This window comes from Schistocerca nitens, chromosome 4 (genome assembly GCF_023898315.1).
Source record: "Schistocerca nitens isolate TAMUIC-IGC-003100 chromosome 4, iqSchNite1.1, whole genome shotgun sequence".
Lineage (NCBI taxonomy): Eukaryota > Metazoa > Arthropoda > Insecta > Orthoptera > Acrididae > Schistocerca > Schistocerca nitens.
This window is the reverse complement of record NC_064617.1, coordinates 222,365,137-222,390,357: the sequence shown is the minus strand read 5'-3', so window position 1 is coordinate 222,390,357 and position 25,221 is coordinate 222,365,137. Positions and strand designations below refer to the sequence as shown.

The 25,221-nt window shown below is 38.2% G+C and overlaps 1 protein-coding gene across 1 annotated transcript in view; it reads right to left on the bottom strand.

Moving 5' to 3' along the window:
- LOC126252221 (dynein beta chain, ciliary) overlaps window positions 1–25,221 on the bottom strand; it is a 769,797-nt gene that overhangs the window by 273,864 nt on the left and 470,712 nt on the right. The window contains exons 45-49 of the mRNA XM_049953092.1: window positions 16,776–16,949; window positions 6,164–6,356; window positions 5,871–5,983; window positions 2,088–2,281; window positions 1,155–1,374 (exon numbers count right to left, since the gene is read on the bottom strand). Of these exons, the coding sequence (XP_049809049.1) occupies window positions 1,155–1,374; window positions 2,088–2,281; window positions 5,871–5,983; window positions 6,164–6,356; window positions 16,776–16,949 (894 nt within the window). The remainder of the gene's footprint in view (window positions 1–1,154; window positions 1,375–2,087; window positions 2,282–5,870; window positions 5,984–6,163; window positions 6,357–16,775; window positions 16,950–25,221) is intronic.

The following is a 25,221-nucleotide window of genomic DNA, read 5'->3' as shown; positions in this document are numbered from 1 at the left end:
CCAAGTGTTAGCTATGATTAAGTTATGCTCTGTGCAAAATTCTACAAGGCGGCCTCCTCTTTCATTTCTTCCCCCCAATCCATATTCACCTACTATGTTTCCTTCTCTCCCTTTTCCTACTGACGAATTCCAGTCACCCATAACTATTAAATTTTCGTCTCCCTTCACTACCTGAATAATTTCTTTTATCTCGTCATACATTTCATCAATTTCTTCATCATCTGCAGAGCTAGTTTGCATATAAACTTGTACTACTGTAGTAGGCATTGGCTTTGTGTCTATCTTGGCCACAATAATGCGTTCACTATGCTGTTTGTAGTAGCTAACCCGCACTCCTATTTTTTTATTCATTATTAAACCTACTCCTGCATTACCCCTATTTGATTTTGTATTTATAACCCTGTAATCACCTGACCAAAAGTCTTGTTCCTCCTGCCACCGAACTTCACTAATTCCCACTATATCTAACTTTAACCTATCCATTTCTCTTTTTAAATTTTCTAACCTACCTGCCCGATTAAGGGATCTGACATTCCACGCCCCGATCCGTAGAACGCCAGTTTTCTTTCTCCTGATAACGACGTTCTCTTGAGTAGTCCCCGCCCGGAGATCCAAATGGGGAACTATTTTACCTCCGGAATATTTTACCCAAGAGGATGCCATCATCATTTAATCATACAGTAAAGCTGCATGTATCTGAATTTAAAGAAAATTTGTGTGGCATATATTCTGAGAATTCTCTACATGCTGGTATCAAAATGTCAAAAAAATATGGATTATGGCAAACTAAGCTTACTGAAATGGTACTGTAACACAACTTGCAACCTGGTCAGGGCTACAAGACGGCATGGCAATCACAAAGTGTCAAGAACTTCATGCCTGCTTTCTTGCAGTGTGTCTCTATTACCTGCTGCCTTCCAATGAAGGAACTAGCTTAAATTTCAATGTCCCATAGTTTAGTTGGCCTTATTTACGTCCATGTGTCTGTTAACGCTGACAGTGCTCCAAGTTTTGGGAGATGTCAAGTAGGTGTTCCTACCTCAAATTCTATAAAAACTACAATTATAATCCCTTTCAAGGTTTGATCTGAGTGTTTACTTTGCAGCAATGGCAACAGTAACAGTTCACAAAACATAAATATCAAGAGATAATACCTGAAATACACTTGACAAATCTCTGAGATTGAAGAGATAATGAAACTTAACAGCTGTTGGAAGGAAGACCTGTGCTACTTTATGGTGTAGTATAAGTGATGCAGCCACCACATTGACAGTGAGGCGCCAAACAGTTGACGGAAAGCGATAATCTGGATCTGTCAGATGTTGTGACAGTATTGACTGGTAAATTGTGTTGAGTGATTCTGTCCCGGGAAAACTGCAAAGATACAAAACAGAAAATACAATAATCAGAGAATGTAATCTGTAATGAATGCTTCAGCAAATATGGAAATTTAAAATAGTAACCAACAGATGACAATACAAAGACTGAATGAGTAATTCATATCACACCATTAGAAATGCTTGAAAATGTGTGAACAACTAATTATTGTTAAAAATAAATGTTAAAAAAGAAACATAACTGTAGTTATGTGTGAAAGGACAAACTATATTTTAAGACCTTTATGTAATAACATTACCTCACACAAATTAAATATTACAGTATGAAAGTAAGGTAAAATAAAAACAGTGAATTATATATTTCATTATAAATACACTCTCAAATTATTTATAATATAATTTATCTAGACTGAAATGAAAATTGACCTAGTTACTTTGCAGGATTAACACAATTAAATATTACTGTATGAAAGAAATATGAAATAATTTCTGATCAGTGGATTTGTATTTCGTTATTAATATTCTCTAAACATTATTTATGATGCTGTTCAAATGCACTGAAAAGAAATTTGACATAATTAATTTTCACGATTTCCAAAGTTCTTGATTGTTTTCTAAAATTAACTATCTTCTACAACAGATCTTTCCAAAACTCACTGCAGAATTCAACAATTTTCATGTCATTATCTATAAGTGATATGACCAAGATGCTCCTCTACAGAAAAGATGGCATTTAGCTGAAATACATACCTGACAGCAAACACACAAAAATGTCTCTGAAGACGTGGGTTGATTGTAAAACTGCCAGCAGTGGGATTCATACATGCCACATACTGACAGTTGTGAATGTCCTTTAATGAGAGTTTTGTACGATCATACCAGTGACTATAATCCAGGTGTTGTCTAATAAGAGTATGTGGTTGGACTGTTCCATATGCATCTACCTGTGAAGCAAAATAATCATGTGAAGCAAAATAATCATTATTTTAGAACACAAATGCATTTAATATGGGAAAATACATAATGTAAAATTCAGTCTTCATGTGTTTGCCTGTCCTTGTTAATACGTTGTACACAGTGCTGGGTCATCAGTAAACAATGATCACCCACACGGAGACTAAGTTGCAAACTATGATAAATGAAATGAAATGATCGTATGACATTTATCAGCTGGGATATCCCCTTCGGGGTTCGGCCGCCGTACTGCAAGTCTTTTTAGTTGACACCACTTCAGCAACTTGCCTGTCGATGAAGATGAAAATGATGATGGACACACAACACCCAGTCCCCTACTGGGAATCAAACCCAGGCCCCCTTGCGTGGTAGGTGGTAATGCTACCGCTGTACTACGGAAGTGGACTCAGAAACTATGATACTTCCTGGGTATCTTTTATCTATAATCTGGACATTTCACCTAGCACCAGCATTTGTAAACATGTAGTAAGACCGACAGTTCCTTCTCCTATCAGAAGAGAGGATCTTGGACAAAAAAAGGAGACTGCTAAGGCTTAAAAATATAAAAAGGTAAAAGGGGAAGTAATCCATGACTTTTGGTCAAAGGGAATAGATAGGGTGAAAGGGAAAAATCAGATGGTTATCTATATGACTTTCCCTGAGTCTTTTTCTATCTCTTACTTACTTACACAGTCTCCTATCATCCAATTACCTCTCTTTTGATAGAAGGAAGAACACCTGGTTCTGAAAGCTAGCATTTTCTGTCATTCTCTGTCTTTGTATTTGGTAAAAAGATATTCTCTGTTCATATTATATTTTCAGTTCATTTATAATTTTGATGATTGTATTTTCTTGTGATATGTAATTGCACCATTTTACATCACTCAGAAATTTACTTCACATTGCATTAAAATAATATCTTAAGACTATAAAATATGTGTGAGACTAATGAGTCATAAATTAACAATAAACAAGGAAGAGGCATTGAGTGGTGAACAGATACATTGATAAAATACTGCTAAATATTACTGAGCTATTGGTCTAAGTTCTTCTAAATATGGCATGGAAAGTACTGGCAGAATGTAAGCAACCAGAAAAATAATCCCATTGGAATACAAAAAATATGAATATGTTCCTGTTTATTTGAAAGACTCTGGCTGATATGTGGAGTACCAGCTGCCTCATTCTACCTTCCTCAGTGCCTTTAAAAAATTTCCCAAACATATTTGTGAATTTTTTAAGATGCAACTCACCTCAAACTCATACAAGCTCCCCTAACTCTAACTCATACATACCCACTAGTCCATCGCAGTACGTTGCTCATACCTATCCACTTCCAGTTCCCCTTTCTCACTCAGTCATTCAGCCCAACTCATTGTCATTATCTCTGCCTCTCTCTCCCTCTGTCCTCTGTGTCACAGCCACAGTTCCCTTCATTCTGTCGTACTGCCCCAGTCTCCCCTCACTGTCAATGTCTCCGTCTTGCTCTCTCTTACTGCTAATATACCATGGTGCCCCTCTCTTTCTCTCACAGTGCCATTGTCTCCTTTGCTCTTTCTATAACACATCCACTGCTCACTGTCTTCCAGTATTTATTACCTTTCCATCATTCTGCTGCAGCCATTGTCTTCTTCTCTCAGTGCAAGCAAGTGTATGTTTGCATGCCAAAATTTTTGGTAACATTCTTAAAGGTGCTGAGAAAGGTAGAATGAGGCAGTTGTGCCCACTTTTCAGACAGAGTTTTTTAAATAAACAGAAAGATATTCGCATTTTTTGTGCTCTGATAGTAGCATTTTTCTGTTTGTTCCCTTCTTTTTCCTGTTGCAGCAGAACAAGTAACTTATATCAAATGAAATGTATTAGTCAAACTAATTATACACATCAGACCGGATTTTACCTGCAAAAAAATTTTGTGTGTGCTTCAGTATTACAACATCGGGTCCCAGATGATAATAGAGACACTTTACAGTATATTTCTCCATGGTAAGTCACTTTGTAAACTACATTTTCACCTCACTCCTGTTTTTATGTGTACATCTCTGTATATCAGAAATGGATAGAGATTTGAAGGAAATTTTCAAGATCAAGATCTTAGGAAAACATTAAAAAAATGCAGCTTTTTCCTCTGCATAGACATCTTAGAAACTGCAGCTGAGTTTTGGTTCCCAAGAAAGAAATTTTAGGAGGTTTCTCAGCAACGGATAAATATTTTTGAAACTGGGGGGAGAATATACCGCCAAAATTAGAGCAATCTGCTGTGGTTATTTATTATTTAGATTTCGCCTCATGCAAGATTTTACTTGTAGAAATAGCGTAACCTCTGTATCTTGGAAATGGGCAAAGATGTCAAGAAAGTTTTCAAGGTTGTTTTCCATGATGCTCAAGATTGTGATCTCAGGAACATATCATAAAAATTTCAGTCATTTGCTGTGCATAGCCATCTTGGAATCCTGGACTGGGTTTTGGTCTGCTGATGATGCCTAAAATAAGAGTAAAAAAATCCTTTTTGTGGGATTCTCCACAGAACTGCCCATGAACTAATTGTGCCTCACCGTACGTTCTGTCAAGCCCAGACCATATCAAAACCAAAAAGAACTAACTGATTTGCTCCATTTGCCTAAGCAAGAGGATGTGTGTAATATTCATACTTTGACCCTGTACTGTAGGTTAGTAACACTTAAGATGATCCTTCTGTTGAGTATACAAAATGGTCTATGCACAAGGGCTATCCACAACACTTGACCTTATCTTTTGATCATCAATAGAACCAGAGGCATGAGCACCAGAAAATCCCATTTTTATGCATGCTGTTTTGAAACATATCAGGTAGACATACCAATAATTTAGTAATGAAGGTAAAAACTCTATGTTGAGTCACACACACAGACACACACACACACACTCACACACAGAGTCTCACACACACACACACACACACACACACACAGTTACACTGTACTGACTAAATTCACAGTGCTGAATCTGCAGTAAGACACGTACGGCGGGCTGAAGGGTTGTGTCGGGTGGAGTGAGTGGGGGGGAGCAAAGAGGCATGGAGTGTGAGGGAGTGTTTGGGATGGGTGGATGACAGCTCAGAGAAAGGCAGCAGTTGTGTGAGATAGAAAATGTAGGAGGGAGAGACAGCAGGTGCACATGATAGGAATGCAGCACCTGGGCAGTGGAGAAGGGGAATTCATATAGCATATGATGACATTGACATGGCAGGTTACCCAAGTCTAACTGCAGTCCTTACACTGTGTATTTAGCCAGCACAATGTAACTGTGTGTGTGTAGGGGGGGGGGGGGGGGGGGCACTGTCATCTGCAGGCATGTGTGAATGTCTGTGTGTTCTGTCAGCAGCTGACAAGGAACTTAGCCTGACAGCTAATATCTAGCAGTATTCTATCAATGTGGCTGCCTGCCACTCAATACCATCTCGACATCATGAGTACAATTTATCCTTTTTACATTGTTGTTGTTCCATCCTGGATTTTCCACTGTTTATGTCAAAAGTACATACACACCGCTTTGACTATAACATATAATTACATTTTCTTGAAATTAGTAACAATGGTTTACCTCTGGCATATTCATATCATCAACAAAATAAATTAATGTTTTGTTGCCTGGAGGACCATAATTTCTTCCTGCTTTCTTCTCCAGTGGACGTTCCAAAATTTTCTGGAGCATCTCTGTTGAATAACAAATGCAGCATATATTTTTCAGAGTAAAATATTTGTTGTAAAGAGTTTACAATATGATAATAGATTTGGAAAAGAGCAGCACTGATCTCACTTGCAGAATAAAGCTGTTCAACTGCTTGTTTCTTGAAACAAATTTCATGACAACCCATGGTTAACACATTTCCTTACCTGATGTGGTGTAGAAATTGAATGGCACATTAGCAACTGCATAATTCTCTGATAAGTTGCACAGTTTGTCACTGACTAGCACTGTTTTCCCGACACCACCATTCCCTACCAGCATAACTGGTTGCCTCTTTTCCATAAGCATATCCAGAAAAAACCGGACCCTTATGGATTCAGATGTATGCACCAAAACAGCCTAAAAGAAATAAATACTACATGTATGTTACTATACAGGTAAATAGTTTTATATTTTTGTCATAATACTTATGACATTACAGCTTACACAGGCCTTTGCAGGAGTACCATCTGCAGCTTACAAAAAGAAGTGAAGAAGTGGTAGGTGTTCAGGGGAGTATAAATATACAGTGTCATTTAGGAGGAAAGTTACATAATTTGTGAGGTGGTTCTACATGTGAAGATACACCAAAAAAGTGCTATGAACATGTATGCAATTCATGATCATTACAGAACTGGAGCGAATTGAATACTACACGTGTCCACAAATGGATAGGATGACAAGTGTGAATATTACTTACCAAAATGCCTTGTAGGCACTGCGGTGGACTGAGTAATGGTGAGACAGACTAATGATCCATCCTATAAAAGATGTGGGGTTTTACTAACAGATGGCAGCACTGTGATGTCACAACGGGGCAACAGCACCAAGCGTACTAGTGCAATCATATGCTGGATCATTAAGCAGCCATGAGGTCATGAGGGTGCCATGCTTGAATGTTGTCTAATTGAGCAAGTCCACTGTTCCGTGAATACCAACATGCCACATAAGTTCACCCATGAAGAATATGCAGACATATTGTTTGTGTACGGGTACTGTAATGGCAGTGCCCATGCAGCTGCGGCGGAATATCAGAGACAGTTCCCTGATCGATGAATCCCCTGTGCCAGAGTATCCCCCAGGATTTTTCAAACATTATGTGAATCCAGAACATTACCTAGTGTACATGTAACATCAGAACATGAGGCCATCCAGTCAAATGAGAAAAGGGACAACATTATTGCAATGGTACAACAGAGTTCCACCACCAGTACATGACACCTTAACTTCAGCTCGATATTCCTCAAACATGAGTATGGCATAAATTACAATCAAAAGGCTTGTACCCATTCCATATGCAGCCCGTGCAACATCTGTATACAGGTGACTCAGCAAGGAGACCACAATTTTGTGAATGGTTGGCTATACACAGGCAACATGCAATATACTTTATTTACAGTTGATGCTAGATTTACATGCAGTTCTCATACATGGGTGGTGGACAAGCCAAATGACACTACAGAAAAAAGATTCCAAATTAGGTTCTCAGTGAACATCTAGTGTGGTATGATTGATGACTCAGTGGCCAGTGTTCCCACCAAACTGCATGAGAGCCACAACATATGCATATTCCCTGATAGAAGACCGACCTGCGCTTATCGAAGATTTGACATTAGAGCACCGATGGCAAATGTACCTGCAACATGATGGATTACTGATTTGCTGTACCAGACTATTATCCCAGTGTCTGAAAAATAAATTTCCTCAACAGTGGATTGGCTGTGGCCAATCCACTAACTGCCTGCCAGATCACCTGACCTAATCTCATTAGACTTCTGTTTATGGGGTGGCTGGGGATGTATATGCTATGAAGATGGATACACATGAAGAACTTTATTGCTTGCATCACTGATGCTGTTGTGTGCATTAAGTCTGCCAAGATGATGTTCAATGTGCAACACAACACATTCTCCAACATGTTGACAAGTGCACTGAGATGGGGGTGGAGGTTTTTTGAACTTGCAGGATGGATCAATCATCCATCCCATCATTAATCTGTCCACCACCATGCCTATACAACATTTCGTTCATGGATGTGTAGTCTTCAACCCACGCCTGTTCTATAATGATCAACAATCAGACACATATTCATAGGACTTTTTCAGTTTATTTTCACTTATAGAATCACCTCACAAGTTATGTGACATTTCTCCTGAATCATCCAGTACATTAAAAATAATTGCAAATTCGATTAATACTAGAAACAAAATCATTACCTCCTCCTGAATCTGTGTGGCACAGAAGACAAAAGCATTATCAGGGAGAGGGAATATTTGTTTTCCTCTCCATGAATATTTTATGGCCTTGCCCACATCTTCTCACTGCCAGGCAATTGTTGCTAAATAAAGAAAGCTGTGTTAAACTGTTTTGCAGCAGCCACATTCAGACAGACTTATTTTTTTCATTATAGGTTTCATATGTATGTGATGTAGGTACACATATCAATACCAGGGAATGTTCTGAATTAACTGGGACCTCTTCCTCTCTCATTCAACAAGAAAAATATTACTCTCCAAGAATGTTAGTTTGATGTGATGGAAGGCGGAATGTCATAAAATTGGAAAATACCCGTCATGGAGTATAATTGTACCATTTGTACCAGTTTTTGCAATCAATGAGACTGCACTGAAACAAGAGCTTGAAACAGACACCTGAGATCATGCAGTGTTTCTAACTATTCAAAAATATATCATTAGAAGTCTACCGTTAGTCTTATGTACAGAAACAAACTTTAATTTTCATCTCTTAAAACATGTCTGCAACATCCAGCATTTATTAATATATAACTGACCAATGATTAATTTAAATAGTTTTGGTATGTGCAGGACCACAGACAATATAAATTTATTGTGGGAAGACAGTGTCCTGTGTAGGCTGTTTTTCTTTTAGTCACAGTGAAAAACTGTAGTGACATATCTTACCTCCACACGTTATTGTAGAGGAAGCATCATCTAATCGTATCCGTAATACAAGTTTCTTATGAATGTGGTGGTAATGGACACAACTTTCCCATGTGTGAATTTCATATGTAAAATGATAGAGTCCAACCCTTATGTGGTTCTTTATCACTGTAGCTGCATAAACCATGTTGAAATCTGAACAAATTGATTTTAATGTGTTTACACTGGCATGTTGACGAAGAACTGCAAAAGGGTTGGATTTTATCATTTTACATGCAGAACCCACATCTGTGAAAGGTGTGGCCATTGACACCATGTCTGCACATTGGTTGCTGACCATTCTGACATAATTCACGTTAGTTTCTTTGTTCTGTAGACGCAAGACACAGACTCCTGCCTTTGAAGTCTTCAGCCTTGGCTGGTTTCAATTACAGTAAACTGAAATCCATAATATGCGCATTCTTCCATTGCATCCTTACCTCACAAGTTAACAATCATGTCAATTTACAGTGTAGCTTAATCTGATACTATTTTTTATTTTCTGAAAATAACAGTGGTGGTATAGGGCAGGAAGAATGATCAACAGATCAGATGGTGTGTGGCATATGCCCCAAAATCATCTATTTTAGAAAATAATTCTTTAAAGAACATCAATTTTTAATATAATACCTTTTTAAATGAGACTAAAAAGTATAAAATAATTTCTTAAAGCCCGATACAAATTCCTAACCCCATGTGCATATTCGTGAAAATATGTGATTGTGAATTTTTAATAGCTATGAAAAGACTTGTAAAATTTAAAATGAAAAATGTCTGTTCAGGACTATCTGTATGGGGTTAAGAATCTGTAAGGGACCAGGAGAAATTATTTTATACTTTTAATGCAATTTAAAAAGTGGTACATTAAAAATTTATTTTTATTTAAATAGTTATTTTGTGCTATTTGGTACTGGGAGTCTTGGGTGTGTGACACTTTTCAATCAATTTCTAACATTTTGATGAGATTACAACGGAGATACATGGTAAACGTCAATTTTTTCCATTTCTCTTCACCTATATTAACCAATATACTGCTTACTGAGCAGATAATTTAAAATTAATTGCAAAATTAGTACCAAATGGAGAAACAGACAACATAGCAACCTAATAAAATGTGGTAAAATTATGATACATTAGAAATTGCACAAAAATAATCGTCATTTTTCAGCTAGACTGTCCCAAAATGCATTAGATTAAGGTTGTAAGACATACTGGAATGTTAGAGTCTCTTTATTTTTGAAATAGTAACTGGAAATATACACATGAAATCAGTATCAAAAATTATATTCCACCAAACTAATTCAGTCAAGTGTTGCTATTCCAGGTCTCTCTAGTATTCCAGGTCTCTCTCCTAAAGTATATCATTCTACTGCTTCTAAAAATAAATTAGCAGCAGTAGTTGTAATCTACGAACAGAAATACCAATCATGTGGTATTACATACAATGTCTAATGATAACAGAAAAAAATAATTTTAATCATCAAAAATAAAACACTGTAAAACCATAGCTCAGTTATTAGAGCTACCCCATAGTAGGCTGGTGTGATATTGAGTTCAACGATATACACTTTCAGCAACAAAATGGCCTCAAGAATAATAATTGTTTCCAGCAAGTACACAGGTTGGCTGCTGTGTTGTATTGATTTCACACTCTCTCAACACAGGAACAAAGATGGTAGGGTGTGATGGGAGTATGAAGGCAGTAAAGCATAGAACAGCAGCTGCAGCCTACTCAGGTGGTTCTGCGAACATTTACTATTTTTCACATTTTGCTGTTACTGTAAATAAATCTCTTTAAACTCAATCTCACACTATCTTCAGACTGCTCTATTGATTGGAGACATAAAATTACCATTTACACAACTTTTTATTTATTAAGAGAACAAAAATGACATTTTCCAGTGACATGAGTGTTATATGAAAAACTTCATGAGCAGCATTTATTATACCTGGCCATACATTGGCTATGCCAGCTTTCAGCACTACAGCTGCAGCTTATGAAAGTAGCCTGCTCTAAGTGCTGCAGGCATTTCTTCTTCTGAAGACTGTTTACAAGTGCATGGCTTGTTATGGGCACAGCTTGTTATGGACACCATACTGCTGACAAACAATCTACTGATATGCTGAATGCTAGCAGATGCCATAAAGTCACCACCAGACCTCCAGCAGGCAGTCTTTCACTAGGCTTAATGTTGGCTGCCTCCAGCAGCCCATCTATCAGGGATCCTATTGAGCTCGTGCTGAGCTCAAGTCTGGAACCAGTCATGCCCATGCCACAGCATCATGCCAGGCACTAGCCATGCCCTCTCCACAGCCATGCTTGGGTTTCATTCATATTTGATCAGGACCATCTTTTTAGTTGTGTTATTTCTTAATCTGCATTATGCTGAACTGAGCTTACTTGGGTGGTGCTGTAAAAAAGTGGTACTGGCATTCTGCCTGTGAATCCCCACTCATGGATCATCAATTATTTGTGTGCAGCCTCACAACTAAGGACATTAAAGTATTGTGGGCTGGCTCGATCTACATATCACATCATAAATGAAAACATCTTCAAAAGAAAGGAAGAGTGTATTGTTGACAGTGAGGTCATTAGACAGAACAGTAACAAGTATCAAGTAAGGACAGGGAAGAAAATCTGCCATGTCCTTTTCACAGGATGCATCACAGTATTCACATTAACAAATTTACAGTAATTATGGATAACTGTAATCAAAATTGCCAAACAGGGATTTTTGAGCTATGATCTTGCCAAATGCTAGCTTCTGTGCCATCTCAAATGGTAAAATATCTTTTAAAACGCCACTTGATGATTTTCTGGCAGAGCAATTGTCATATGACAGCTGAAGAAAGGAATGAATAACTGAAATGTGGGAAAATAAAGGGAAGGCAATCTCTCACTTATAGCTTTCTAGCTCTTGCTCTTTCTCTAGCAAAGGTGCACCCAAACATATGCACCTGCAGTCATGGCAAGACTGTGCATTGATTATCAGTTACTGAGAGCAGTCTCCTGTGATATGCAGGGAAGGAGGTAGGAAAGGACACATGAGGCCATGAGGAGATAGTGGGGTAGTGTGAGGCAGGTCTTTCAACCAATGAATCAGCCACTGCATGAGACGAAAACAGTTTGGAGGGTAGACATGTAAAAGTCAAAGAGAGGAAGAAGAAGGGAGGCCAAGAGAGGGGGAGGGAGGGTGAAGGGTGTGGAGTAAAGGATACTGTCCAATTCAGTTCTTTCACAAACTGATTTTCCATGCCGTCTCCTCCTCTGACACCAGTAGACCTGCTAACAAGGACACCAGTTGACCAGCCACCGACCTGCATTCCTCTGATCTCTCAGTATTACCCTGGCCTTAAAAAGCTCAACCACATCCATTATCAGGGCTTTGACTACCTCTTGCTGTGCCCTAATATGAAGGACATTCTACCCAAAATCCTACCCACGTCACCCAAAGTAATGTTCTGGCACCTACTAAACAGATCATCCTTGTCCATCCCTATTCCAGTCCTGCACTTCATGAGTCATTCCCTTGTGATTCCTACTGCAGCAAGTCACAGGCACTTCCCAACCTATAAAAGTCAGGGCCATATGTGACAGCTGCCATGTTGTATATCAACAATGCTGCAATTACTGTGCACCATTCAGTGTGGGCATGACAAGCAAACAACTGCCTCTCAAAATATTTTATGGGTGAACTGCTGGATGTCAGTGTCCAACGGGCACAATATATTTCAGCAAATGACCACACTGCCAACATTGGATGCGCTGGTGAACTGGCTGATGGAGGGCCAGCACTGTGTTTTTATCACCTCCCCATCTCCCCCACACAGCCCAATATTTCTACACATCATCCCTACTCCAAAATATTGTTCCCATTGGGCACTGACATCCGACACTTCATCCATGAACTATTTTGACATGAAGGAGAAGCTGAAGAATCAAACAAATCCCTACTCACATGAATGGCCACCACAAAACTATGACAAACTGCAAAATTGACCATCCAGTTGCTGAACATGCTGCATACCACAACACAAATGACTTTAACAGATATTATACATGAGTGATTTGGATACTCCACTCCAACAGTACTTTCTCTGACCTACGCAGATAGGAACCATCTCTCCAGCATACTGTGCACTCTTGCAAACCTCCTGTCCTAAACCTTTGCTAACCTGTTTCCCACTGCTTCATCTCACCTATTTCTTTCTCTCTTCTGTCCACACTATGGATTGCCTCCCTCCACGTGTGGGCTCTCCAACCCCCCCCCCCCCTTTCTCCACCCATCTTCCTTTCTCTCTCTTCCCTCCCTGTCTTCAACTCCAGCTTCCTCTCCCCCTTGTCCCCTTCCTCTCTGTACCTAATATGCTCTACCCTCTGAACTCCTTTTGTGCTGTTGTGCAGCTGCTGAGTCATCTGTCAAAAGGCCTGCTCTCATTAACTCGCTACCACCTCTTTGCCTCACACATTCTACCCAGCCCCATCACCACCTCCAACTACCAATAACCAGTAATCAACAGTCAGCTGCAAGTTTGTATGTTTGGTTGTCTCTGCGGTTGCATGTGTGTGTACTATTGCAAGAGAAAGAGAAAGAGCTCAAAAGCTACTGTAAATACTGTTTTCTTTTGTGTTTCTATGCACCACACACAACAGGTGAATGATTGTCTATCTTTAATTTGAATTATCATTCCATACAAGATTTTCTATTGCTGAAATGTAGGAAACTCAGATTTTGTATATCATCAAGTATCAATCTGTGGAGGGTAACTTACAGCCAGACTGTTAGCAGCAAAGGTGGACAAACAACTTTGCATCAGTCTAATTTGTGAAAAATTCATACATTTTAATAGTAAACCAATTCTGAAACAATGTTAAACTAAAATTTATTCCTTAATGCCTCTTCTATCCAAGCAATTGATGATTCCACAGTCTAAGTAATTGTAATTAACTAATCTCACATACATTAGGTTAACATTATGAGTTAACCAGCAGTGAAAAATACTGTGAGTTTTGAATGCTAAGTTCTTGTTATAAGTTGGTTTACATTCCGGATTCCTTAATTAACATATAATGCTATTCTGTAGTTAAGCAATTTGTATTTGTGTGTTTTCTGTGGTTTTGGAAAACCACTTCCTTGATAAAACAGATATAGAAAGTTATTTATCTTTAAGAAAATTTGGATGAAACTGTTTTTCCGCCTGGTAGTCATTTCCTCCACGCACCAGGCAAGTAGTGCAGGTGGCCACCGCACCAGGAGGGCATGGATAAATGGCTTTCATCAACACCAAGATATTTCCTTGTATGGCCTGGGATGTTTTACCATGAAGTTACATGTTGCGTCCACAGCATGTGGAGGCATCAGCCTCACCAACAGGCATTGCACCTGTCGCAGCAAAGTCCATTGTTGGCAGGGCACTATTTTGCTGCACCGGGTCAGTTGCCCTCGCTGTAGCATGCAGACATCCATCTGCTCCCAACCATTTAGGGTATGAATGGACAATGCGACATCAGTTACACCTTGAGCCTCAAGTCAGCAGTACCAGCAGTTTAGTCCCAGCACTACAAGTTGGCACACCAGCAGTTTCATCTCACTGCTCCATGCCAGTAGACCTGGTCCAGTTCATCGTGGCCTGCACCAGCAGCACATCAGCTGTCACATGCTGGCAGCACCTGGGCAGTAATGTCCTACATCTTCACACAATGCCTACTATGACTTTAGCATTCATTGTGTAGGTACATCACAGACAGTGTCATAGGAGAGATGTTTCTGTTGCACAGCTATGTAGATACTCTTTGAAGAGCATTATAATTGGGTTTCATTTTGTTAATAATGTTATTCATCTGAAGTGTCTTTGATCACTAATCATCAGTATGAGACTACTTTATTAATGATGAGGTAAACAGTTTTTTCCAGTGTTGTTCTATACCTATCCTACTTTGCCAGTGAAGAATCTGTCTCCTCCACCTGGGACAAATGTGTTTTGTAATGTTTTTCAGTCTATGCATCAACTTTCTTAGTAGTTGTCCTTTCTGCATAGTTCAGGTTACTCTTTACCATGTGTAGCAATGTGTATTCTCATTCATGCTGCTGGTATGTTGTTTTCAGTATTTTAAGGTTCAAGTTTGTCATTCATAGATAGTGTTCTCATGCACAGACTGCATGTTCAAGTTCCTCACAGTGCCTGTCTCATTGTCAGATCTGCTATTGTCTCACGTCATTCCCTTCAGGAGCAGCAGGTTCAGATGTTTGTTACAGGGTAGTGTAATTCAGCTCACTCAGGTTTTGCCTACTATAATTATATCTCAGCACGCAACTCCCATATTTGCATTTTTTTTTGTGTGTGTTCAATGGTCAGACAGAAGACTGGGAATTGTACCATCAACAGTTGAGTTGCATTTTATGTCCTATGGCATCAAAGGCATGCAACGCAGTGCTCATTTTCTTACAAGTGTAGTTGCAGAAATTTTTCATCTGTGTTGTCAGTTTTTCCCCAACTTGCACCTGGAGAACTAAGAGTATGATTTACTGGTGGAACAGTTAATGTACATTTTCTTTGCGTCACTCACCTCCAGCTGAGAAATGCATGCCCCACATCCTTAGTTAATGACAGTCAGTCTTTTTCACAATGTTTGAATGAGCTTGCTCCTGAACAGAGTCCAGACAGGGCATCTGTCAGTTTTGTATGTGGACAGCTGGGCCATCTTCCATCAGGTTCTTTAGAGTGTTGTTGTTGTGCCATGTGGCATTCTGTGTCTTGTTCTCAAAGTTCTATGGTGGCTGTACTGTCAATCTTGGCATAGCCTGTGATGCCACTGGATACCAACTCTCTTACTCTCAGTGTCAGTTCAGTTGGCACTGGCCCTGTTATGGTTTGCTCCCGTTGTCAAGCCTGTCAGTGCTGACATCAGCCCTGTCATCAGTCCGGACATTGCCAGTCCTGTCCTGGCCGGGCCTCCTATTGTCGCCAAGTCTGTAGGTGAAAATGTCAGTCTTGTTGTTACTTCAGTGTTCATATGCTGTGAATACTGACCCAGCAACATCCCAGGTCTTCATGATGCTACTTACCATGACTCTAGAGTGCATCATGTAGGTATGTCACAAAAAACGTTGTAGGAGATATTTATGTAGCACAGTGTTGTGTGGATATTCATCCAAGGACATTATAGATGAATTTTATTTTATTAAGTTAGTCTTTTAAAAGGGTAGCCACTCAAACCTGGAAAAAACTCCCTGAGAATTTCAAGAGTGAGGAGGAAGATGGTGTCAAGAAGCTCCTAATAAATTAATGGTGAGCGGGGAGACAGCATACCGCAATAACGACTTTTCTTCCCTCTCAGCTGAGCTATGTATCAGCCATAAGCTGTAGTTTAAATGCAGGTTTCAATTACATCAATAATGTATAAGAAATAATATTCATATAATTAACACACTTTGAAACAGTAAGTATTTTAAAATTTATGATTTATAAAACTCAATAAAATTCAGTTTCAAAGCTAAGTTAAAAATGCAGAATTTTCTGAGATTTCATGAAATTCCTGCAATTTCCTCAGATTTCCAAGATTTTTCCAGGTTAAATATAATTCCCCAAGAACTCCACATTTTCCAGAAGAATCACCATCCTGATTAAACTGTCTCAGAACTCTCCTCAGTACTAGGGTACTTTATAAACAAAAAGTATTTTGAGGTCATATGCCTATTCTTTAGTTGTCAATTGTGAAAGTTTCAGGTCAACATCATAACAGATTTTTGCAATAATTTCATCTTATTAAAAATACAGTGCCCACTGAGGAGAGGAAAATAACATAATTTGAATTACTCACTTCATCTAATCTAATTACCTGAAGTGGTATATCCGGGTCAAGTATGAAACGAGGTAACTTCTCGGTCCAGGGCACAAATGTTTTGGATTCTGAGTCAATGTAGTAGTCAAAGACTGTTCCTTGGGCTGGAAATTTCACTGATTTGAACTCATTCACCCACCATTTTGTAAATTCTACACGGTAGTCAATATTCTGAAAAAAGAATTTATTTTAAATTTTTTGCAGTAATACTGACAGCAAAATAACACAACCATTAAAATATCTCTTTTTACCATGATGAAATCCAAATCATAAATATCTGTTTACAAGTGAAGCAGGAAAATAAAGAAAAAAAAATAAAGAAAAAAATTTAAACCAAAAATTTTATTTGTTCTTTTCATTGATGAAGCAGCTTAATTTTTTATCTTCATTTTTTATCCCATAAACTGCAAGACTTAGACAAATAATTATAAATAAATTAATTAATAATAATAATAAATTAAAAGAAATTAAAAATATTTGTCTACCTGAATTGATAACATGGAACTGAGAGAAGTGTGGTTAAAATACTTGTTTCCACCAAACTAATTACAGCTGAAAGTTGTGTTTTCATATCAGTATTATGAACATTCTTAATTTAATCTATCAAAAATACTGTTGTTGAAAGATAGCATCTGAATGAAAATACTTAAAAAAAAGAAAATTACACAAGTTATGACCCCCTTAAAAAAGCCTAACACATTCCAGGTTTTTCCATTGCCTTTAAGAGCACAAATGTTAGGAAACAAATAGTACTCTTTGCTCTTTGTATTTGATGAAACTTATGCATATATTTACTAGTTGAGCTATTATTGGTTTATTAACATTTATTTCTAATCTACTGTACTACAGATCAGAGTGGAAGCTGGGAGGGGTAGATTAGTTCTCCCACCCCTTAGCTTCACTTTGTGAGTGTGAATGAGAAGCCATTGAGCCAGTCTGGATTGGTCCATGACTCTAAGCTTACACTGTTGTCACAGTGTCATTTCTGCCACTAGTGCCATTATAAGATGCAAAGACCCAAACACTAACTGTTATCAGCATTTATGAGGCAACTCTGCACTTCATTCATGCTGCTGTTGCTATGGCTTTGCAATTGTTCTGCTACCAACCATTTGCTTATATGTTCACTGTATGGAAGTGCAAAGAGACTTGAGATTTTCATCACATAGCATTGATATGCTTATTTGCAAATTAAGATGACTGAGTCTTAAGACACACAGAGTCATGTACAAGGAACACAAATTTCTTGATGACTTTAAAGACAATGCCACAAGAGGAGAAATTGTATCAACATCACAGACTGCAAGGTTGTACAGTGTTCCACTAAAAACCATACAGATAATATTTATAAAAGTACAATCTCCAAGGAAAGATGTTAATGGAAGAAGACCACAACAACAACAACATCTACACAGGGATTTGAATGCTGTCAACAGAAATCTAAGTTCAGTGTTGTAACAATAGCATAGCTGTAAAGACTGTTTCCACTCTCTGCTCCCTTTCCTGTGTCCTCCAAAAAATTTCTCAAGGTAGGTCTGCTGCCAGGCATACACTGCCTGTGCCAGCCGTTTTCTCAATGTTATATGTAGGGAGCAGATGACATTTGTTTTGTGTTTTGTACTAAAGCCAATATGCAAAGTTAAGTAATTCTTAAATGCTCACACAGTCAAAACTGTAATAGCTTTAAAATTTAACAGATGAGAAGTAACAGTGTAATATACTATCTAAATCTCAGAATACTACAGTAAATGGAAAGTCTGATGCTTCACTATAGTGTTTTCCAAACATTTCCCTGACATATAATTTTGCCTTCATAATATAGTGTTTAAAATAAGTAACTGTCCACTTCCAACTACCAAATATTTATTGCAATGTGCTGTCTGCCAATTTTGATTATCATATCATTTTCAAATAAATCTCTTGTAACGCACTGTGTTTACATGTGCCAGACAGCATTGCCTGATGGCATATTTAGCTGGCTTCACCTTGACACATGTAGGCTGAAGTCTTCTGAATTGTGATGACTAAGGTGTACAGTCAACACTTGAGGGGAGAAGGATGCAAAAAAAGTGGAGTGAGTATTGTCTATATTTATATACTTTCCCCTCCAGCTGCCAGTTTCACTCCTCCCTAGTATAATGTGAATATTTTGAGTAACACAGTTCTCTGTCACTGGAAGACAAAAATACAAATTGAATAATTAACTGACATGCTGGCTCACTTGTTTCTTCTCAAGAGCTTACAGGTAGACAGATTCAGTTGTTCCTACTCTCCCAACTTTATCATTCACTTTGCTGCAGATGCTCTTAACCTTCATTTATCACACTATCGTTTACACATAGTTTCAGCACTCTTTTCACACTTTATCGATCAGGTTCTTGTATTGCCTATGAAACCATATCCTATTGTAAAAATTCAACTATCTATATTTTATGCATTACTGCTTTGCATTTGTTATCTAACAAGGAAATAACACTGCATTTATCAATATTCATAAAATGGAGATAATGCTTGCTCATATGAGAGTGTGATGCAATGAGCAAATAAAGAGTTGGCCAGGTGAATGATTTCACAGACGGTCTATGCAGATACTCCACGAACAAAATGTTTAATTAAAAATAGCACATTATTTTGAGACGATCTTCAAAAGCATCCCAGTCTTTACAATCTAGCCATGTTCCTATTTGTATTACTTGTCTGACACCTCGCAATGCTGCTCAAGTGCTACCTACATTATATGCATATAATCCTTAAACTCCAAAACTGTAATAAAATAGCACAGTGATTTTATAATGTGAAGGTCACAGAAGTTTTTTATGTGAGTGTCAGAAATGATGTTTTGAAAAAGACGAAAGTGCTGCGAATGGAGCCAATGGCAACTGGTAAATCAGCCAATGCTACAGAATAAAAAAACATGAATTCAAGAAGGGACTTGTCTAACTCATCTTGTTTCCTCTTACAGCCAGTCTACTTTGACACCTTCCCGTTCACCACATCATCATCAGCAAATAACCACAGATTGCTGCTCACCCTTCCACCATGTCATTTACGTATGTAGAAAACAATAGCAGTCCTAACACACTTCACAGGAGCACTCCTGACGATACCAGTGTCTCTGATGAACACTTATCATCAAGAACAACATACTGAATTTTTGTGTGCAGATCACACAGTATCACACCAGAGGCTGAGAATGGATTGAGCTTTGTTCCAATGTATTTCAAAACTATTCTGCCAGTGATAAGGTCAGGAATGGCGTCTACAGATCACAGAATCTCATGGGATATGCACGCTCATGCTATATAGTGGTGTAAAACAAGTAATTCTATGCATTTTACTTGTAAAAAATATAATGTGTGATTACAAAAATAACTCATTTCTCACAAAAACCATAATGCTTATGGTCCTTAATGCTCTGTATTTGTGCTTCCCCATTGAATTGTTACATTACCTCCTATGTATAACGACATATTTGCAAGTTGAGGAATAGGACTGCAGACTCTTATTGAATGTACGAGTATATGGAATAGTTTCCCAGATATGTGTGTGGCATGAAGACCTCATAAGTAAGAGGTCCCAGTATGTTGTCCTCAATGATGAGTGTTCATCAGAGACAATGGTATTATCAGGAGTGCCCCCGTGAAATGTGTTAGGGCTGCTGTTGTATTCTATACACGTAAATGACATGGTGGACAGGGTAGGCAGCAATCTGCGGTTATTTGCTGACGATGCTGTGGTGAGCGGGTTGCGTTAAGTTAGACTGACTGTAAGAGGATACAAGATGGATTAAATCAAATTTCTAGTTGGTATTATGAATGGTAACTGGCTGTAAAGGCAGAAAAGTTTATCTTAATGTCCAGTGTAGGTGACTATAACAGGAGTGTGCTCAGTGTTGTAACATGTTTGTGTTTAATGTGGTGAGAACAGGAAAAGCTTGAAACTTGGTGCTGGCACATAGGATAATACTCTTGAAAAGCCCCAAGTGGTCTGCTGAGCTTAATGTCTCCATTTGATGGATAGATCCCCATCAGCAGTGTCACAAGTCCTCTTTGCATGAAACATCGCTTAGGGATTTGGAGTTTTAATTCTGGAACATTGGTGATAAGTATGTTGATAAGGAACTTTACACCACCACCTACCCTTCCCTTGCAAGCCTAATTTGGGTGGTGAAAATTTCTTCTGCCAGCAGGACTTTAATTGGCTACCTCCAGTCTAGTGCCACTGCACAGGCTGCATTTGCAACCTAGGCTATGGAGGCGAGTTTTATGTGATGCTGTTGTTACAACACTGAACTTAGATTTCTGTTGACAGCATTCAAATCCCTGTGTAGATGTTGTTGTTGTTGTTGTGGTCTTCAGTCCTGAGACTGGTTTGATGCAGCTCTCCAAGCTACTCTATCCTGTGCAAGCTGCTTCATCTCCCAGTACGTACTGCAGCCTACATCCTTCTGAATCTGTTTAGTGTATTCATCTCTTGGTCTCCCTCTACGATTTTTACCCTCCACGCTGCCCTCCAATACTAAATTGGTGCTCCCTTGATGCCTCAGAATGTGTCCTACCAACCGATCCCTTCTTCTAGTCAAGTTGTGCCACAAACTCCTCTTCTCCCCAATCCTATTCAATACCTCCTCATTAGTTATGTGATCTACCCATCTAATCTTCAGCATTCTTCTGTAGCACCACATTTCAAAAGCTTATATTCTCTTCTTGTACAAACTGTTAATCGACCATGTTTCACTTCCATACATGGCTACACTCCATACAAATACTTTCAGAAACGACTTCCTGACACTTAAATCTATACTCAATGTTAACAAATTTCTCTTCTTCAGAAACGCTTTCCTTGGCATTGCCAGTCTACATTATATATCCTCTCTACTTCGACCATCATCAGTTATTTTGCTCCCCAAATAGCAAAACTCCTTTACTACTTTAAGTGTCTCATTTTCTAATCTAATTCCCTCAGCATCACCCGACTTAATTCGACTACATTCCATTATCCTCGTTTTGCTTTTGTTGATGTTCATCTTATATCCTTCCTTCAAGAAACTGTCCATTCCGTTCAACTGCTCTTCCAAGTCCTTTGCTGTCTCTGACAGAATTACAATGCCATCGGTGAACCTTAAAGTTTTTATTTTTTCTCCATGGAGTTTAATACCAACTCCGAACTTTTCTTTTGTTTCCTTTAGTGCTTGCTCAATATACAGATTGAATAACATTGGGGAGAGGCTACAACCCTGTCTCACTCCCTTCCCAACCACTGCTTCCCTTTCATGTCCTTCGACTCTTTATAACTGCCATCTGGTTTCTGTACAAATTGTAAATAGCCTTTTGCTCCCTGTATTTTACCCCTGCCACCTTCAGAATTTGAAAGAGAGTATTCCAGTCAACATTGTCAAAAGCTTTCTCTAAGTCTACAAATGCTAGAAATGTAGGTTTGCCTTTCCTTAATCTAGCTTCTAAGATAAGTCGTAGGGTCAGTATTGCCTCAGATATTGCCTGTGTAGATATCTAGATAAATATCAGGATGATTTTTTTGATAAAGAAATGGCCCATTTCTTTTCTCCTATTCAAATTTGTGCTATCTCTAATGATTTCAGTGTTGACTAGACCATAAACCCCCAACCTTCTTCATTCCTGTTTAGTGTGAGATCACAAATATACAACACAGAAAATGCCCTTTACTGATGCCAGACTCCTGTATGTGGCCTCATATGGCTCTTGTACAGTTTGCAAAATTGCAATAAGTCCCGTGGCCATCAGGATCTTTCTTGAGGAGATGACACAGACCATTACTGCATATGGACAGAAATGTTGTTTGACCTTTCATGTAGTGTGTTTGGGGCAACTCATCCAACTGACATGTAACGTTTCTCTATCCATACCACACAAAATTGTGATGGTATAATCCATAACGCTTCAGGGAGGGGATTACCTTTATAATCTCGGGTGTTATTGATTTAGCATATGTTAAAATTCAGGAGTAAGCAAGAAACAAGTATTTTTTTGTTTTCTCCAAAAAAATTCCTGCCATGAGATACAGGCCTCCAAAGATGACACTGCGAACACCATTTTGAAGATGCAAATTTTGGAATTTTTTTTAAAATGCTGTATCTCTGTAACAGTTCTAGATATTTTGTTAGAGTTTTTTATTTCAAAGATAATTGCTTTATGATTACAATGTTATCCTCTGTTTGGACATATCTGTCAAAGTTCTTTTACTGTCACCTTGTGAATTTTTTTTATAAGTTAAAGAAAAAAGTTTTTTTTTTCAAGAATGCCAATGCAGAAAAGTTAGTTTTTTTCTGTTGATTAGTACCATGTAGTACGATATTCTCTATTATGGAGAGCTTCCACTTTTAAGTTGGACAGGTTTTATTTTAAAAAATCATTTTTTTTTTAACTTTCAAGGGCAATGTATGTCTTCACTGAAGTTGTTTCTTACTAATTTCTTTGTTACAATGTCTATTTCTATTGTCTTTGTTGCAGATATTTCTTATCACTTTCTTTGTTGCAGTTATTCCTTTTCACTTTCATTGTTGCAGATATTTCTTACACTTTGTTGTAGTTTCTTGTCAGTTTCTTTGTCGTGGTTCTTCTTTACAGGTTTCTGTATTGTAGTTGTTCAGTGCTAATTTGTTTACTGAAAAGGCTTCTAAGAAATCTGAGACCATCCAGTGAGTTCTGTGTTTTTGGGAGGAATTTGCCAGTTGAAACACTTGCAGTGTGTTTTGTGAAAAGAAACGTTTGAAATGTCTTCTGGCTGGGGCCACAGGACAGTGAAGTGTGTTGACTATTTGCATATCCATAAAAGAGTGATATATAAGACAAACAAAAAAACAGACTTTGTTCAGGTTGGGAATAAGTGTTCCCATTTGAAGACTCTGTTTTAAAGTCAGGATGTTTCCAGTGATGACTTTTTGTGTTGTAAATGTTTTGACAGAATAACGACAATGATAGTTTCTGAACAAGGTGAAGCCTCCCATAGTGCAGATGATGCAGATTTTAATCAATAGAGGAAGAATTAAATACCCTGAATGAGTCAACTACAGAGGAAGCTGTTAGTCCTGTTAAGAAACTGTGGTCAGTGAAGTCGAGTCATAAGCTCTATGCATCAAGAAACTCAAGAGAAATTACTAAAACTATGGATGAATACATTACAGCAAAACTGACCACACTGTTCAAAGTAGAAATTCCGTCTCCAGAAGAAAATGAACCAAAGCACTCTTGCACCTCTTGCCAGGAATTTTTCACAAATATCAATTCAGTTGTTGCATATTGTGCATCCTACAGTGAAAAGGTGCAAGTTTTAACTACTACTCCAGAGACATTTTCAAAGAAAACAATTTTGAACCATGTTCCATCAGTATCAAAGTACATGGTAGACAAATCAATAAGTGTGAGGTCTGTAAAAAGACTCTTTGGAAGACCAGATCCCTATTATGGTCATCCTGTACAGGCAGCTCAAGTCCAAATAGTGCAGTTTTTTTATATGGAAGATAAATGGGACTGTTCTTGGCAGAATGCCACCAAAAAGACACTATAACTGCAATAGTTGAAGGTCAAAAAGTGGTGAAAGTGAAGAGGTCATGACTTGCAGTATTAAAGAAACTTTTTCAATTTATAAGAGCAACTATACAACTTTACATATTGGAAGATCAAAATTTTATGCACTATGAACTTAGTGGGTAATTCTACATTAACCTAGAGATATATGTCTATGTGTGTACAGTGCGAATATTGAACTTTGTGTGGTAACTTTGAAGAACTTACTGGAACACATGACATAAGACATCTTGGTTGGTCATGTGAAATCATTAGTAGTCTGTGACATAAAGCGAGAGACTTGTTTGTTTCCAGAATGTGGTGACTGCCCTGGAAAGGGAAGACTATCTTTACAGATACTTGGCTTGGAAGACATAGCAAATAACTCTGCAGAAATTACATATGCAACATTGGAAGAAAATAAACTAATTAAGAAAACTGTTGCCTTTGAAAGTTTCATTGATGAACTTGGTAAATGGTCAGTGAAAGCAGTAACACACCAGCATCTGAAGAAATTGCAACAAAACACATTGCAGAAGTGAAAGTGTGTGTACAGGCTAAAGAACTATGTTTAGTACTTCACTGTGATTTTGCTGAGAATTGTTCTGTAATTCTCCCACAAGAAGTACAAGGGCGTAGCGACACTGCCGCGCGCTAATTCAAGCTCTCCGGTGTGTGTGTGTGTGTGTGTGTGTGTGTGTGTGTGGTGTGTGTGTGTGTCAGTGCAGTGCTGTGCAGTCGTAATTACTGTACACGACGTCTGCGTAGTTCCGTGCCCAGCCTCTAGAGGCGCTGTGTTTTCTAGCTTTTATATAACTTCTGTTTATTATTATTATTCCTTGTTTTTTGAGTTAATGAGTAGTTCTGTGCCTCCTGGCTTGTGTGGACGAGTACTGTTT